Source organism: Uloborus diversus, unplaced genomic scaffold, assembly GCF_026930045.1.
Source record: "Uloborus diversus isolate 005 unplaced genomic scaffold, Udiv.v.3.1 scaffold_13, whole genome shotgun sequence".
NCBI lineage: Eukaryota > Metazoa > Arthropoda > Arachnida > Araneae > Uloboridae > Uloborus > Uloborus diversus.
In genome coordinates this window covers 8,417,544-8,437,157 of record NW_026557987.1, presented here as the reverse complement: position 1 = coordinate 8,437,157, position 19,614 = coordinate 8,417,544, and the positions used below count along the sequence as shown (strand labels likewise).

At 34.1% G+C, this 19,614-nt stretch overlaps 1 protein-coding gene across 2 annotated transcripts in view; it reads left to right on the top strand.

The window, feature by feature from the left end:
* Positions 1–19,614, top strand: part of LOC129232586 (alpha-1,3/1,6-mannosyltransferase ALG2-like) — a 41,179-nt gene that overhangs the window by 10,850 nt on the left and 10,715 nt on the right. Inside the window, exons 2-3 of one of the 2 annotated variants that reach the window (XM_054866718.1) lie at positions 174–371; positions 13,644–14,143. In XM_054866718.1, the coding sequence (XP_054722693.1) occupies positions 174–371; positions 13,644–14,143 (698 nt within the window). Of the gene's footprint in view, positions 1–173; positions 372–13,643; positions 14,144–19,614 lie in introns of those variants that run through there. The other variant, XM_054866719.1, reaches the window with a different exon arrangement.

Sequence of the window (19,614 nt, the reverse complement as noted above, 5' to 3'; positions counted from 1 at the left end):
AGATCCTTATCCGTGGATCTTGACACGAATGATCCGTATCTTCGAATCTACTTTGTTGACGATCCGGCACATCACTAGTTATAACGGTCTTCTACTGTAAATAAAAATCTTTAAATGAGTGTAGAACGTTTGTGCGCTGTCGGGGAAATGAAAGTCTGTGCGTGTGTTTTCAGCGGAGACCTTCCGGGATACGTTCCCCAGCCTGCGGCAGAGGAGGCTGGAAGTCCTGTACCCGTGCATCAACGTGGAACAACTCCTGCGCCCCCTGGGGGAGGAGAAGCTGGACCTGAAGACCTCGGCCACCACGATATTCCTCTCCCTCAATCGATTCGAGAGGAAGAAGGACATCGGCCTCGCCATCAGGGCCATGGGTGAGACTCTCTCCTTCCGATATCTTAACTCTATTAGTGACTGCCGCTCGTCTGAATCGCGTTTGTTTTGTACAGTTTTGATTCCATTGAGGGGTCTAAGGCAGGGTTGGCCAGATTGGACCCAATGGGTTTTTTTGAAAAAAAAAAAACATTATTTAGCCCACTTTTGGGTTTTTTTAAAGTTTTTAAAAAAATAATTAATTTAAATTTTCCGCCATTTAAACTTCGTTTTTATTCGTTCTTCACCACAGACAATGGACATAAAAAATGAATTTTGAACTTTAATAGTATTTCTGAACTTCTAATGGCATTATTTAGTACTTCAAAGATTTTAAATAAATGTATTTAATTTTTTTCTTTAACTGATCAATAAGTAACTCAAATTATCTTGACCAAGTCCTGTCACGTCTGATTTTCTCGATATTTGTAGATTGTACTGAGGAAACTACTCTAGCTAAAAGGCTTTCGTTTGAATTATTTTCTACAAACCAACAGGTCACAAATATCGAATAAACAAGGTATTTTTTTTTTTTTAGAAAATAACAGGTGTTACAAGCGGCCGAAAACGGAATAGGATGTACAGTATTCATTATCTTATGAAAAAGTTTAATATTTCTTACTCTGTACACAGAAATAGAAAAACAGGCAACATAAAATTCAAGGAAATGTCTTGATTAAGCTGTAATTCAGTAAAAAGGGATTTAAACTACTTGAGGTTCTACAGTAGTTTTGCATAACAAAATGAAATACAATCAAGTTAAATTTTAAAAAAATGTAATTAAGAACGAACAATAGATTTTATCACTCCAGAAGTAACTTTGCCTTAACGTTGATAATCATGGAAACTAAAAAATCTGAAACTTCTCCATCCTTGGGTTTCGTCGTCTTTTATACGTTTCTTCAGAAAACGCTGAATTTCCCAGCTTTTTTCTTATCCCAAGACAATTTTTGTGCTTTGTCCATATTCTTACGTTACAATTTACTACAAGTACCTACATTTTCCGTAAAAAAAGACAAAAAAAACTCACATTTCTTTTAAAAAACCCTGGGTCCATGGACTTTTTAAAAAAAACACGGGTTTTTGCCAACCCTGGTCTAAGGACCCTTAACCTTCAAAATGTTCGATTTTCTGGAAAAAATATGTGTTATGCCTAATTTAATTCTAAAGAATTTGATACCTTATTTATTACCATACGCAAAAAAACTTTTCAAGTTATCGAAAAAATGCATATACTTTCCCCATAGAGATTTATGTTAACGGCAGCTGTTTAAGCCTTTTTTTCTCGGGTGCCGGTTTCTCAGGTTTCTCGTTTTGCATGCATGATATCTCAGAAAGTTTCTTATATATGTCCGCCAAACTTTTTGTGCATGTTTGACTGGTTTATTTTTATGATCTATGAGCCATCGGATTTTTTTTTTCCATGTTCAAAATGATTTTTAAAAATGAAACAAATTTTTACTTGTGAATCTCTCACTCCCAAAAAAGGTCTTATTCTTCTGAGGACAAAAAACCGGCCCATCTGCTAAAGTTAAAAAGATAAGCTGTTTCCCCCCCCCCCCCAAAAATAATTAAACAAGTCACTCAATCTGTTGATTTCAACCATTCTTATCTTAATCTGAAAAATTTTATTAAAGTTTTTATCACAATGCATATTATAGCCAAGAATCTCATTCCTGAATTTTTTTTAATTACTTTTTTTTGTATGAAATATGAACTATTCATGTAACATGAACTGTAAAATCTGAAGCTTTTTTTCTGAAGTAGCAAATAGTAATTTTTTTTATTGTTTTTTATTATTAAGTTCTTTTTCTGCTTTTACCTTCTAAAAATCTTGGACAACGATATGTTATTTTTTTTATTTAGGTTTTAATTCTTACTTAATCTTACAATTTGGTTTTACTATATAGTTACAGCATCAAAATTTAGCATTATATATGTCTAAAACATCAAACAAACTAAGCGCTAACATTTTGGCGTCGAGAAATGGAGCCACGCTTATTAAAATCTTCTAAGGCAGGGTTGGCTGGATTGGACCCAATGGGTTTTTTTTGAAAAAACCCATTATTTAGCCCACTTTTGGGTTTTTAAAAAAATACTTAATTTAAATTTTTCGCCATTTAAACTTCTTTTATAGTACCCACATTTTCCCTAAAAAAAGACAAAAAAACTGCATTTCTTTTAAAAAACCCAGCTTTAGTTTTTTTTTTTTTGGTTTTATTAAAAAAAAAAAAAACCTTGGTTCATGGGCTTTTTAAAAAAAATACGGGATTTTGCCAACCCTGGTCTAAGGACCCTTAACCTTCAAAATGTTCCATTTTCTGGAAAAAATATATGTTATGCCTAATTTAATTCTGAAGAATTTGATGCCTTATTTATTACCATACGCAAAAAACTTTTCAAGTTATCGAAAAAAATGCGTATACTTTCTTCTGCCGGCAAAAAGGTATTTTTGCCAGGCCAGTGGAAAAAACAATGGCAAAAATGGGAAAAAACGGCAAAAATGGAAAAAACGGCAAAAACCTAATTGCAAATAAAGTAGCATTATAGTGTTAATCAAGAAATAGTGACACTATAATATAAATAATGCACTTTAATATTTTAGTTATGTCTCTCCATGTTACTTCTAATTTATAAGGTGAAAAATAAATAAAAAACAAATGTTGGGATTGCAAAACTTAAGATTTTAAATGTTTGCTAAAACAATTTTTTCAGAATGAGCCAATTCCTTCAATGCTAAAACAAAGAATGTTTACTTAAGCTTAGTAAATTAATAAAAAAATTGAATTCTAATTATATAAATTTAATGAATCACTTTTTTTTTATCCCACTAAGATTTTTAAGTTATTTAATCAATAACAAAATATTTACTTGAAAATAGAAAAATATTAACTTTTCCTCGCTAAAGAAATAATGCATTTTTTCTCACTTACTGGGAAAATGGATAGCCAAGAGAGGAATTTAAAAAGAAGAAAAAAAAGCTGATCAATATGTGCATTCTATATTCACTCTACTTTTTAGTGATACTAGCTCACTCTACAGAAAATGGCAAAGCCTTTTACCAAAATCTTTTCATGCTTTTACTTTTATATAAAAGGGAAAAAAACTGTCCGTAAGTTGTTGACACAAAATCTATTTTTGCCACTTTGGCAAAAACCTATTTTTGCCGGGCGGTAGAAACTGGTTTTTTCCATGGTTTTTTCCACCTCCGGCAAAAACTTGCCAACCCTGTTAACCCATTCCATGATCAGTCCGAAAGCCCTTAACGCGCATGCCGCAGATGAAGAACGGAGTAGCTTTTTGCTACGTTGTAATAGCGCTTTTCTCCCCATTTTGCTCTCGGGATTTTAATGTTGTTTTTGCTGTTCAGCTTGCATTCGAAAATCGCTTCGCTTTATTAGTTTTTTGGCAATGAATTAAATAGTGCAATAAAATACAAGGTTGCTAATATGAGCTGAAATATTCATTAAAATTACACAGTACATAACGGGAAAATAATAAACAATAGAGGATAATACGAAAAGCAATTATTTTCATAACACTAATTATTTTATTGATTTATTTTTCTTTTTGCTTTTATCTCCGTATATCATTTTTTTCTTTTTATACTCTTAAGAAATCAAAACTGTTAAATGTAAGATGATCTATCTTTCAAAAGGTCTCAACAAAACATTCTTCAAACAATTGACTGGTCTATCCAACCTGTGAGCAAAGGCGAATGGACAAAACGCTGGTGAGAATGGACAAAAACGTTTTAACTGTGGGAATGATTTTCTAAGAGGATAAAAAGTATTCTTCAATGCCTTTTGATACGTTGTGACTCTTCAAAACAACCAATAAACACAGAGACATTTCTTTGCTTTTCAGTTCTTTTATCGTAATTGCAATGACTTTTAAATCCCTTCTGAGTGTCCAGATATCAGTTGCTCAAGCGTGGGAAGTATTTCAAAGATAAATGCTTACAAAAGATCAAAACTTACGGCTAAACCCCTATTTCCCTAAAGGATACTTTTGTGCATGCAACTAAAAGACCCCAGCTGAGAGAGGAATAACTGAGACTGCCTGGGTGGGTTCCCTAAGGAGGTGTCCCCCTTCGTGTCTTGTGGTCAACCCTTCCACATTATTTTCTTACAACAGAACAGTTTGAATCAGAAAGGAAATTCAAAGCAAGCTTTACTGCTTGTATTTGAGAACATGTCTTCAGAAGAAAAGAAAAAAAAAAGAAAATCTTACTTGAAATCGAGTGGGATTCTTTTTCTTTTTTTTAAAACATATTTGGATAAATTTTAGTTAGTTTCATAAGATTATTTACTATTTAAGGCAACTTGATTATTGAAAAGAAACCAAATATTTTATTTCTATTTTTAAAATCTCATAAAAGAAGGTGCAATTAAAACATTGGAGCTATTTTAAAACAATAAATAAAATCTGAAAAAGAAAGGGAGAAAAGGAATGTTTCGTTTCGTATGAGTAATGTGAAAAGAACTCAAGATATTATCATTTCATTTGTACTGTAATATATATTTTATGTTTTGCATGGTCAACTATTACGTATAATCAATGCGGTCGTCATAATTTTTGTTTGTGAAATTAAAAATATTCTAAACAGTATCACTAAAAATCCATCAAAGGGTGCCGCGAATATAAAAAGTTATAATTTAAGTCTGAAAATATCGTGATTTAAAAATAAATAAATAAAAAATAATAATAGTATGCAAATAAATAAAGAGCTTAGTAAATGCATTAAAATTTAAAAAAAAAAAAAACATACTCGTACAAAATTAAAATGTGTAAGATAATTAAAAAAAAATATTGTGTAAAATAAATTGTAAAATTTGAGGATTATGAACAATTTAGTGAAGGATGCTTGTGTAAGAAGGTGGATTTTTGATGACAAGAAAAAAATATTTCTGTTCATTTGCTTTATTCAGGCATAGAAATATTGTTAAATGTGTAAGGAAATATTTTCACACTTAGTTCATCAGGAGTTCGAATGCCGGAATGCTAAGAAACAAAGCTTTCACGAAAAGATACAAATATAATGCCCGATTATTTGAAGCATTATACGTGTCCCATCCAGGAGTCTTAGCCTTCAAAATGATCGATTTTCTGGAAAAAAATATATGTTATGCATAATTTAATTCTGAACAATTCGATACCTTATTTAATCCCATACGCAAAAAACTTTTCAAGTTATTGCGAAAATGCGTAAAATTTTCCCCGTAGAGATTTATGTTAACAGCAGCTGTTTAAGCCTCTTTTTCTCAGGTGCCGGTTTCTTCGGTTTCCTCGTTTTGCGCGCATGATATCTCAGAAAGTTTCTTATATATTTCCGTAAAACTTTGAATGCCTGTTTGTCTGGTTTATTTTTATGATCTGAACCTAAATTTTTTTTTTTTTAAATTATTTATTTTATTTATTTTTTTCTTTTTTTTGAAATTTTATAAGTTAATATCAAAATTTTGTGTGAAAATATATTTTTTTAGTGTTAATTTCTATTTTTAGTTAAAATTTAGGTTCAAATCAAAAAATAAATCAGACCAACATGCATGAAAAGTTTTACGGAAATACATAAAAAACGTTCTAAGATATCACGCACGCAAAACGAGAAACCGGCTTAAACAGCTGCTGTAAACTTAAATCTCTATGGGGAATGTTTGCACATTTTCACGATAACTTGAAAAGTTTTATGTGTATCGTAATAAATAAGGTATCAAATTGTTTAGAATTAAATTATGCATAACATATATTTTTTTCCAGAAAATTGAAAATTTGAAGGTTAATGGTCCTTAGACCCCTTAAATTGTAGAATTCTGCATGCTATTTAAACTAATTTTATTTGATTTTTAGTCGAACAAGATAAAGTATCCTTAACGGTACGTCGTTCATTCAAGACGCATTCTTCGATCGTTGAAAGAATTTAATTGTAAAACAGCATGAAAAAGCAATAACGAAGCTAAAAAAAATTGTTATCTGCTTCAGAAAATGAATCTGCCATCCCTTGCTAAAAATAGGTAGCCGTTGACTAAGGCACCCTTCTTTTTTTAACACGCTTTTATTAGCTTCACCTGTATGTATGTGTGTATGTATGTATGTATCTTGTAATGGAATCTTGCAGCTCAAATTTCGCCCACTTCCTGCGATCGGATTCTTTTGAATTTTGGCACGCGATCTCAGACCCGATGACAATGCAATATTCTATAATCAAATTAATTAATTAACCCTTTTAATTGTTAGTTTCCTCCAATTTTAATCAATATTTTGGCATGAATCCAACAATGTGAAAAAGGAAAAATTTAAAAAAATACATCAAAAAATGCTCGCAAAAATTATTTAAAAATATCTACAAAAACCTTTCATTTTTCTGCATCAGAACAAAATTTGTTCCAATGTTCCAAGGTAATTAGAACATGAAATATAATTGTTTTTAACTCATTTCATGGCAAAATTTAGGTGAGCCTTCAATTGGAAATTCATTGCTGATCAGACCATTGTTGAACAAAACTTTTATTCAAATGCATCTCAAATTTTCAAAGTAATATAAATATGATTTCTGCAAACATACATCGATGACTCACAGTAGCTTCCCATCGGGGTGCCCTTGTCTTAACTTTATGATATTACCTCGCACTCGTTTTATAAATAATTTCGTCGCTTGATAATTCTCCAACATAAGACTAAAAAGCAGAAAAATAAAATAATAGTTTAAAAAACTGAAAAAACACGCTTTCGTAGCAAAATGAACTAAAAAGTGAAAAATAATCTTTGGATGATAGTAGTTGACCAATCACTTAATTTTAATGTAATACAAAAAAGCGTGGGGAGCTTCTTATCAGTTGTCTTGAATTTCTTCCATTTGTTGTTTATGCAAAAATGTAAATCGACAGCCCCCCACGCTTTTTTGTATTCCATTAAAATTAAGTGATTGGTCAACTACTATCATCCAAAGATTATTTTTCACTTTTTAGTTCATTTTGCTACGAAAGTGTGTTTTTTTAGTTTTTTAAACTATTATTTTATCTATGTCGTACATCGACCTAAATCGTCAGAACTTGCACTTTTTTGATCTAATGTTAATACTGCCACGAAGCCTCTCTCTCCATCTTCGACTCATACTGAGAATACTCACTAAAAGTGAGCAATGCCTTGCTTCACCCTTATTTCACTATTTTAAAAAAAAAATCTCATGAAGGCAAAAAAAAAAAAAAAAAACTGCACTGATGCACCATGTGTTTAAGGGAAATGATTAGTCATATATGCTCAATTCATTGAAGCCTTCGATTCAAATATCCGACAGTTTTTTGTCGATGTTAAAGCTGGGTTTCGTTCTGTTTCGGTGGATTTGTGTCTCTGGAGGCTCTGAGCATTTTTAATCTTACGAGGGGACAGTGTGCACTTGTTTTTTCAGAAAAAAATTAAAGGGGTCTGTGGACCTTTAACCTTCAAAATTTTCAACTTTCTGGAAAAAATATCTGTTATACATAACTTTAACTCTGAACAGTTTGATGCTTTATTTATTACCATACGCAAAAAAAACTTTTCAAGTTATCCTAAAAATGTGTACACTTTCCCCATAGAGATTTATGTTAACAGCAGCTGTTTAAGCCTCTTTTTCCCAGGTGCCGGTTTCTTCGATTTCCTCGTTTTGCGCGCATAATATCTCAGAAAGTTTCTTATATATTTCCGTAAAACTTTGAATGCCTGTTTGTCTGGTTTATTTTTATGATCTGAACCTAATTTTTTTTTTTTTAAATTATTTATTTTATTTATTTATTTCTTTTTTTTGAAATTTTATAAGTTAATATCAAAATTTTGTGTGAAAATATATTTTTTTAGTGTTAATTTCTATTTTTAGTTAAAATTTAGGTTCAAATCAAAAAATAAATCAGACCAGCATGCATGAAAAGTTTTACGGAAATACATAAAAAACGTTCTAAGATATCACGCACGCAAAACGAGAAACCGACACTCTTGAGAAAGAGAGGCTTAAACAGCTGCTGTAAACTTAAATCTCTATGGGGAATGTTTGCACATTTTCACGATAACTTGAAAAGTTTTATGTGTATCGTAATAAATAAGGTATCAAATTGTTTAGAATTAAATTATGCATAACATATATTTTTTTCCAGAAAATTAAAAATTTGAAGGTTAATGGACCCCTTAAATTGTAGAATTCTGCATGCTATTTAAGCTAATTTTATTTGATTTTTAGTCAAACAAGATAAAGTATCACTAACGGTATGTCGTTCACTCAAGACGCATTCTTCGATCGTCGAAAGAATTTAATCATAGAACAGCATGAAAAAGCAATTATGAAACTAAAATTTTTTAATTATCTGCTTCAGAAAATGTAATTGTCGGCGATTGCTAAAAATAGGTAGCTGTTGACTAAGGCGCCCTTTTTTTTCTATGTTGTACATCGACCTTAGTCCTCAGAACTCGCACTTTGTTGATCTAATGTTAATACTGCCGCGAAGCCTAGAGCTCACTTGTTTTTTTTTTTCAGAAAAAAATTGAAGGGGTCTGTGAACCTTTAACCTTCAAAATTTTTGACTTTCTGGAGAAAATAACTGTAATGCACAGCTCAATTCTAAACAATTTGATACCTTATTTATTACCATACGCAAAAAACTTTTCAAGCTATCGTAAAAATGCATAATCTTTCCTCATAGAGATTTATGTTAACAGCAGCTGTTTAAGCCTCTTTTTCTCAGGTGCCAGGTTTCTCGTTTAGCGTGGATGATATTTTAGAAAGTTTTTTATATATTTCCGCAAAACTTTTCATTTATGTTTATCTAGTTTATTTTTACGATCTGAACCTAAATTTATTTTTTTTTAATTATTTATTTATTTTTTTGAAATTTTATAAGTTACTATCAAAATTTTCCAAAATTTTGGGCAGAAATATTTTTTTTAATATAAACTTTTATTTTTAGTTAAAATTTAGGTTTTCAGGTCATAAAAATAAACCAGACAAACATGCATGAAAAGTTTTACGGAAATATATAAGAAACTTCTTGAGATATCATGCGCGCAAAACGAGAGAACCGGCACCTGAGAATGATAAGCTTAAACAGCTGGTGTTAACATTTCAATTGAATGAATAAAGTGAATTTTGTATGCAAATTTTTTTTAAGAGAAGGGGGGGGGGGGCAACTTTCTCACAGTTTCCAAAAATTTCAGACTTTTCAGAACATGTTACTTGAGCCTTCGATCACCCCTGGCTATGCCCACCCCCAAAGGAAATCTTGTATCTGTCCCTGTCTGAGGGGGGAGGGGCCATGCCCCCCCCCCTAGATCCGTCCCTGTCTAATGGGGCATAAACTTCATCCATTCATTTCAGAAGCAATGAAAGAAAGTACTATTTCAAATAAATTTCTGAATGACAATGTGAAACTATTACGGCGAACACTTGAATTTTGAAATTAAAAAAAAAAAGCAAAGTCGCCCAAGCAACAAAATAACGATAACCCATCGAGCAAAGTGAGCATAACCACGCGATGAGCAGATCGGTGTGTAGAAAATGATTTCCGTATTACAACGATTCCTTTTCGGGGAATGTGTTATAGAATATTGTAACGGATTCGGTGCGGCTTCCAGCATTCTGGAAAGGATGACACAGTTCTTGATTAAAAACACAGAGAATTTATTTACACTGTGTACAGTAAAGATCGTCAACAACTGCTAAATGAATCATCAGCAATGAAGCAAATATCACACCACACCGTAAACTCAACGCTGACACACGTATTTACTTCCAAATACGCAAAAATACAGCTCAAAAGGCTTCACAAAACAGAGCTAAAGTGCTCTCAGTTCGAATTCTCAATCGAAACTAAACTTTTTATCATGCGGGACGCTTTTATAAGCATCGAAAGAAATCTGTCAAATATTCCACAAGATTCGAAACGCCTCTGGAAAATAGTAGACCGTTATCAAATTTTATCAATGAGCAAAAAAGAAATAGGGGATCGTATACTTCAGCCGAATGTATAGGGGCTCGGCTGTATATTCATTACGGGAAACTATTTACAGGTTACGTTACTGCAATAATTTCTATTTACAGAATTTGTAACAGTATTAATCTATTTTTAAAATATAGTACATAACTTTCTGGTTGTTTTCAAATATAAATGAACAATATATTACTATGATTAATATAATTTTTATATTGAAAATACCGCAGAAAAAAAATAAGTATCGAAAATATCAAAATATCATGTATTCAAAATAAATATCGGATGTGATATCATGATATTGTAATGGATCCGGTGCGACTTCCAAATTTCTTGAAAGGACGACACAGTTCTTGATTAAGAATACAGGAATTTATTTACACTATGTACAGGAAAGATCGTCAACAACTGCTAAATGAATCATCAGCAGTTAGGCCAATATCACACAACACCGTAAACTCGACGCTTACACATGTTATAAAATTCAAAATTACTTATCTGTTTCAAAGAGTAGAAACCTTTCTATAAAAATCCTTTATTTAACATGAACACCACTTGCTTCTTGCAAGAAAAACTAGTATGTTGTGGCCATCACGAAACTTTCTTCTACATCTTTCTTTTTTTTCTGATCCCTCCCCATGCTTGACGAGGAAGCAATATTCCCAATGAAAACAAAATTACACATGCAGAAACTTGACGACCATTCCAATGTCTGAATTATTGCAAAAGCAAAGCAAAGAGCGAAAATTGAAAGTTATTTTAAAAGCCTTGCTTGAATTAATTACAAATATTTTATTTATTAACAAACATAAGATGGCAACAGTTAAAAATTTTAAATCATTGAGATAATATTTCCGATCATTTCCATACAATTAAAATCACGGGAAATACGCAGACGACAATCTATTACGATTGATCTTTCTTATTGTTGCATTAATAAAGCTATTTTTATTCAAAAAAAAAAAAAAAAAAATCAACACCTCTTGGAGCGATTGGAGTCAAAATTGAACCAAAGCCTGTTCACAAATGGATTCACATAAATTCCAAATTTCAACCAGAACGTAGCATTACTTCTTGAGATAGGGCACTCACAATGGAAAAAAAGAACGGGTGATTGCGCTAGCCCCCTTTTAGCTGTTGACACCAAAATGAAATCAGCTCTTATACCCACTAAGGGCTACTTGTCAAAAAATTTTTGTTTGATTCCGTTCGTTATTTCTTGAGATACAGCAGTCACAATTGACGACAAAAAACGTTCCATAGCTCAACCCCCCTTTGAGTTATTGACACCAAAATTGAATCAGCACCTGCTCCTGTTAATGGCAATATATGGACCAAATTTTGTTTGATTCCGCCAGTTACTTCCTGAGGAATAGCAAGCACGCGTAACTCAAAAAACGTCCCATTGCTCCACCCCCCTTGGAGGAATTCGCGCCAAAAACCAATGGGCACAAGTTCACATAGGGGCTTATATGTGTACCAAATTTCGTTCGATTTCATGCGGTAGTTTTTGCTGTAGAGCGGCCACAAAAAACTGGTCACACACAGACGTGACACACATACATACACACACACATACATACACACACACACACACACACACAGACAGACAGACATTTTCCAAAAATAGTCGAAATGAACTCAGCACACCTCAAAACGTTCGAATCCGTCAAAATTCAAAATTCGAAAATTTGCACGAATCCAATACTTTCTTCTATATATTAGATATAGAAGAAAGTAAAAATAAAAACATGTTGCTGAAAAACTAACAGTTGGAAAAGCAGTTACATGTGTACATGCAGTTAGAAATGCAGTTACATGTGCAGCACATGTGTGCCAACACCTGATTGGCCAACAGCAAGGAGCTAATTTGAATATCGATGGACCAATCACATGTTGGCTACAGTTAAGATACTAAAAAATTAATTTATATTCAATCTAATTTTATGTTAATTTTAATAAGTAATTAAATATATATTTTATTTATTTATTTATTTATTTATTTTTATTTATTATTTTTTTTAACATGAAAGAATACTCTACAACACACGTATTTACTTCCAAATTCGCAAAACAATACAGCGAGATGTCTCGCAATAAACAGAGCTAATACACTCTCGGTACGAATTCTCAATCGAAACTGAACTTTTTATCACGCATAACGGCTTTTATACACACCGAAAGAGAACTCTCAACTATTCCAGAAAATGCTACACCGTTCCACACTTTCTTATTTCATTCACAAATTTTATCAATGAAAAAGAAAAAAAAAATAGAAGGATCGTATACTTCAGCCGAATGTACGGGGGCCGTATATTCATTACAAGAAACTATTTACAGGTTAAGTTGCTACAATAATTTTAGATGACAGATAATTTAGTAAACGCCTAATTTAGCTAGATTACGACAAATCAATCACAAAAATAATTACTATTCACAGAATTTGTAACAATATTTTCGAGTGTTGTTCAACAATGGACGCTTTAAAGTTATGAAACAGAGGTGCAGTTTTCAGGCATGACGATTATTTTTGGCTCATTTTGAGTAGTGTTTCGGTGTTTTTCAAAACTTTAACTCCTGGTGACTGCTCACTTAGTATACTTTTGCATACTTATCCTATTCTTAGTGATCGCTGCATCTAATGTCTTAGTGATCTTCTCCATGTTTACACATTGAAAATCAAAATTGGAGCCGAACCTTTCTTCACACATTGTATTTTAAATAACACTTTATGTTGAGGGTTAAAGTAATGTAAAAAGTAGGCACATGTTTCCTTCATCCTGCTTTTTTTTTTTTTTTTTTTTGACAAATGTTTTTTTATTTTTGACTTTCTTTTATGTTTCTTCCATGCCATATGTTATACTTATTAATGAACAGGTGCCACATTTCCACGTACAGACTATCATTCTGCTAGTTTCTGCACGAGATGAAACTAGTTCTAATTTTTTAATTATGTTTGAAAAATTATATTCTTTCATACCAGAAAGGTTGACTGTTAAATGGTTCATAGCAGAAAAAGGCAGCACAAAGGCCAAGTTGCGAGAACTGAGGTCATTTCGAGCAAAAATGAATGGAAATTTAGGAAGAGTACATTAAAGTAAGAACGTAAAAATGATTAATATTTACAAAATTTATAGTAATATAGATATATTCTGAATGTTGGTTTCTAAATAAGTGAAATGATCCGTGTATTGCAACAGTTTTGTAATGCGATACCTCTGGTCCAGAAGTACGTATCGCAACTGTGTGTATCAATAGCAAGCCACGATTTTTCTGCATGAGATGAAATTTGTTTCAAAATATTCCCTTTTCTTCCAGAGTGCCTGAAGAAGAGGGCCGCGGCCCCCGCGGCGCACCTGATCGTGGCCGGGGGCCACGACGAGCGGGTGGCGGAGAACCGGGAGCACCTGGGCGAGCTGTCCCGCCTGGCCCGGCTCCTGGGCGTGGAGGACGCCGTCACCTTCGTCCCGTCCCCCTCGGACGACCTGAAGCGGTCGCTGCTGCATGCCTGCACCGCGGTGCTCTACACGCCGTCCCGCGAGCACTTCGGCATCGTGCCGCTGGAGGCCATGTGCCTGGGCCGTCCCGTGGTGGCGTGCGCCAGCGGCGGGCCGCTGGAGACGGTGCTGGACGGGGGGAGGACGGGGTTCCTGTGTGCCGCCGCCCCGGAGGCCTTCGCGGAGAGGATGCTGGCCCTGGCCCGGGACAAGAGCCTCGCCCGGGAGATGGGGGCGGCCGGGGCAGAGCACGTGCGGAGGAAGTTCTCGTTCGGGGCGTTTGCCGGGCGGCTGCAGGAGGTCGTGGAGAGGATGACATGATCCGGTGATTTTTTTGGCTCGATTCTCCGTTTTCGCAGAGGTGATTTACGAAGTGATCGGAATTCGGCGACTAGAATTTACAGAGACCTCCCTACTAGAAAACGACAGCTATCGCAGAAACGAAACCTTTTGTGAGTGACGAAAATTGCATATGTCCGATCCTTTTTGAAAACTCGAATAATCCAGACTTAACTGTCCCTTGGAAATACCAACGCCTCCTAAATACTAAATGCCCATCAAGTTCTAGCTTTTAACATTGAGCGAAATGTGTCCAGTAAGCAATTTCGGTACCTTCGCTACTGCCATCAATGGAAGATATGAGAAATTAATAGCTGAATATTTAACGATTTAAATCTGCGTTCGTCAACAGTTTTTTACCCGCAATTCGGAAAAACATGCGCGGATCGGTAAGATTTTGATTTATAAAATAAATAAAGAAAGAAAGAGTAATTAAGAAAGAAGTAATTTATTTACTAGTAATGCTTTAAATGTAAAGAACAATTACTGCAATTATTATGTGTAATTAAGTAAACCTTAATTTTTTTTTTTAATTTAAAAAAAACTATAACAAACATCAAAAAATCAATATTAAAATTATCGTAAAAGTTATTATTTCTATTAATTCATTCATTTTTTAAAAAATAATTAGAGTATGTGTGATACATTTTTTATAAATTTATATGATGTAAGGTACTGATATGAGGTATGGCAATCGACTTGCATTGTGGGGCACTCCACAAAACCATATAATAATTCCACCTGGAAAAAGAAAATGTATTTAAATTGTTTTTTTATGACATTTAGCCATAATGCTCGCTGATTTACATCAGCAAGAATTTGAAGACAACTTATTTTTTCTTTACTTTTATATCTAGAAGTGCAAAAAGGTATACAACATGTTTGAGGCATTATTGAAATGATTACATTTCAAAAAAAAGAAAGAAAACCGCACTAATCTTTAAAGCACTTCGATATTCTAAACAAAAAATACACAGAGACGAAAATTTCACAAGAGATTTAATTTGAACAAATGGTTATAACCAAAAAGCAAAAGATGAAAACAGTTCTAATAAATATCCGACGATACTTGCGAAGCAAATGTTTGAATTGTTTGGATTCATCGTCATAGCAACGCCATCCTTGTAATTGCCGCCAGGTAGCATTGTTTGTGTACCAGTGGAGGAACTCTTTTTGAGGCAAAGTTGTTAGGCATTTAGTATATAGGAGGCGTTGGGAAAGACAGACGAATACATGGTTGACAGTGAAAATGTTGTGATAATTTTATATTGTGTGTGATTTGTGTCGAGTTCTTAGTTCAGTAAAATGAGTTGAACAACATTGAATATTAAAAGATGTACTCATCCATGTTTAGTTTTGTAATTGCATTTTGACCTCCGTGACAAAACCCTCCATATCATTTTTTGTGAAATAATGTGTTATACTTTTCAGTCGTAAGTGCATTGCTCGACTCATTCACTCTCTGCGTCGGCAGAAAATGAAGAATTACATTTACATCGCCACCATTTTTGGTTCATTTTTTCTCTGTTTTATATTTTAATGAAACTTTAAAAACTTATCAATACTATGATCTACTTATTTAGCAAACTGTTTTACATTTTTATGATATTTTATTTTGATGGTGGATTATCGTATTTTTTATAACTTCATTTAACTAATGGGTGGGTTATCTTTCATTCAAAAGGGTTTGTTTGATTCGAAAATCAATTAAAACAGAAATGATTTATTCAAAAAAAAAAAGGTAAAACCCAAATTCTTAATGTTATTACAAATTCTTAATGTGTGTTATTTAATACACAGGTCTTTTTGAATTAGGGTTTTGCAAATATAACTGTATTGAGGTGGAAGGGGTAGATTTCAGTGGCAAAATTTACTTTTGTATAAACCACGAGAGGGGCCAAAGCCTGAATGAGTTGGCACTTTTCCATTATAGGCTCATTTTCAAACTTTCTCTCCAAAACAAAGGGCAAAGGTTGCCAAAATCAAGATTGTTGAAATTTAAAATTTAATCTTTAGTTTTTCAAATAATGCAATCGGCATTAAGTACATTAACTCTGGATGTGTAGGAAGGTCTGTATGTAGCCGTTGGATCTGTTTCAGCCTTGATATATTTTGGATTCTATCTCTGTTTTGCGTTTTCATTTCAAAATTATTTCGTGAGACTGCTTTTGAATACCTGTTCAACCTGGTTTTGCCCTGAAATTGTAGCGACACATTCAGGATTCAGGAGCCCCATGAACTAAGAGAAAGTACATGTGAATTTGGGGGGAAATAGGGCTGTTTTACATGAAGAAGATAAAACATTCCAAAGAGGATTGTCGAATGAGATGATGGATAATTTGGCACCCAGCATGAAACTAAGCAATATGAATGGGCGTGAATGAACAAGGGGGGGGGGATTAACTTAGAGATTAGAATCATTTAAGAATGATTGTTTCAATATTTTTATTACTGTTTTACTGAAATGTAACATAGTATGAAATTTGTAACTATTAATCTATTGTTTTGGATGTGATTGTTTTACTATATGCGGCTGGTGCCCCAAAAAAGTGCAAATAAGTGGGGGGGGGGTCAAAAGATGTGCAAGGGGGGGGCAGGCTGGGAGGGCGATGTCCCTAAAATTCACATTTTTTTTTAAGTTAATGTCATTGTTGACTGAATGACCTTTTTTAAAAAATTTGTAACACGGCCTCAAAAATTGGGACAGATGGTCAGGTGGTTGACTCCCTTCTTCCAATTTAAAGTTATGTTTTAATTTTTATGAAATAATAATACAAAGGGCACACTTATTGTGAGTTAATTCTTCTTTCTTTTAGCACACAAATCAACCATTATATCATTTTTCGATCGTTCGTTAATTTTGAAGTCGGAAAAGTAGAGGGACTGAGTTGGATGAAAGCGTGATTATCTATTGACATCAACCTGGTGGGGGGAATGAATGGGTTGAGTTGACCCCCTCAAAGGGTTTGCCCTCCCCCCCCCCCCCCCCCCCACTTCTTTGCCTTCCTGGATGCATACTATTCTGTTGCAACTTCCTCGTTTATGTAATTCACAAATAAGGTGCTTGCGATGGCCACTCGCATGTATATTTTACGGCTTTTCATGTATTTGTACAATAAAGAGCTATGGTTTTGTACAATCTGGTTTGTTTTTTTCATTTCGTTGCTGTCTGAATCCATCAAAGTTGATATTCGCTTGGTTTGCTAAAATCCACAGAATGCAAAATCTCTGGACGTCCGATTGAGTGGATCCATTTAATAACCGCCGTCTTTAAGACCACAGTTCTCCAAACGAGCCACTATAAACTAATGTTTATATGAAGCCATGGGCACCCATAAGGGGGACTAGAGCCCCCCTTAGACATTGGTACCGCTTGCTTGCTTGTAATGCTATTTTTTTTTCCGTCAAAAATATAAAAACATTTCTTTTCAAGTCATTTATGAATGATTTGATGACTCTAACCTGCACTGAAATTGCTTTCAGGATTATAACAAGGTATCTTAACTGGGACCCGTCGTGAATAAATTGAATGACTTCGAATGACTGTTTGAATGCAATCTGTCGACTGAATGTGTCCTTACACCAGCACAAAGAATGAATAAAATCAAGAATTTAATGAAATTTTCATACTGTTTGACTATAAATTACATGGAAAGGCGATATCCGTTTTATAGGCGGAAATAGACGTATCTATTAGTTTATAGGGGTGTTAGTTGATTTGCTACAGATGTGCACTTTTACCTCTCTATTATTTATCCTTTGTTTTGTAAAAATGAAAATTTGCTCACGGCAACTTTTTATAAATCTAAAGTATATTCGATCTATATTCTCACGGCAAAAATTCATTGATTTATTTATTCACAACAAAGTTTTGAGCTTACCATTCTGCTTCTACGTTCCCGAACGAAATGAAAATATTTTGTTTTCTTTTTGTTGTTTCCATGGTAACTATTTTTGTTTTCCCTTATTTTATTTTAGAGAATGCAATAAATGAATAAGGCACTAGTGACATTATAGAACGCGTGCAACAAAATCCCGTCGTCATTTTCCCTTCTTCCCTGCCAGATTCATTCAGATGGAATAGTCTTTACTTGGCAGATTGCCAAATGACATACAATCTGCTGGCAAACAGTAGAAGTAAAAGATCTAAGTAACTCCTCTGGATATAGAAATCAAAATGCCCAGAACACGTATACACGGCAAATTCATCGAATTAACATTCCTCCCTTTTGATCATTACAGAACCGTTCTTTCTATTACTCGGTACTCCTGGGCGTGGACGACCCTGTCACTTCAAACGACCTCAAGTGGTCGCTGCACCGCGGTGCTCAACACGCCATCCCACGAGCACTTCGGCATCGTGCCGCTGGAGGCCATGTGCCTGGGCTGCTGGAGACGGGAGGACGGGATTCCTGTGCGCCGCCGCCCCGGAGGCCTTCGCGGAGAGGATGCTGGCCCTGGCCCGGGACAAGAGCCTCGCCCGGGAGATGGGGGCGGCCGGGGAGGAGCACGTGCGGAGGAAGTTCTTGTTCGGGGCGGCTGCAGGAGGTCGTGGAGAGGATGGCGTGATCCGGTGATTTTCCGGCTCGATTCTCCGTTTTCGCGGAGGTGATTTACGAAGTGATCGGAATGACGTTCGGCGACTAGCATTTAGAGATACGTCCCTACTGGAAAACGAAAACTTTTGTGTGCACGAGTGATGATGATTGGATATGTCCGATCCTTTTCAAAACTCAAATAATCCAGACTTAACTGTCCCTTGGAAAGACAGACGAATACGTGGTTGACAGTGAAAATGTTGTGATAATTTTATATCATGCGTGATTGGTGTCGTGTTAGTTCAGTAAAATTAGTTGAATATGATGATAAGGTTGTAATATTTAGGTGCAAAAAAAAAAAGCTTACTTTTAATGGTTTTTGCTTTGCATGATGTTTTAACGAAAATTCTTTCAAATCATAGATTAAAGAACAATAAATGGATCATTAAATATATGAACTTATATTTTAAAACTCGTGCAATTTATTTTTTTTTACTCGCATTTTTAATATTATCAGGGTCGGATTTGGAAGTGTGGAGGCCCTTAAGGCATATCAGGGTTCGAAAAGATCATAATTTTGAAAATATCCGATACTTTCATATATATATCCGAATATTTTGATATACAGTAGAATACCTTTATAACCCCACCTGTATAACGCAATTCTCTATAAACTGCACAACTTTTCAGAAGTAAACAATAAGTTTTGAAGTTGGAAAAAATCCTCCTATTTTGCCTTGTAAACATAAAAATTGTTAGGAAAATTAAATTTTGAAACAGTTTTTCATCTTTCCATCTTATTTCAATGCTTTTAAATTGAAAATGAGTACTCATAGTAAATACCAGATGGCTCTTGAAAATGCAGCTGTTATGCAAACTATGGAGCTAGCAGAAGTACAGGATAATTCACTTTCT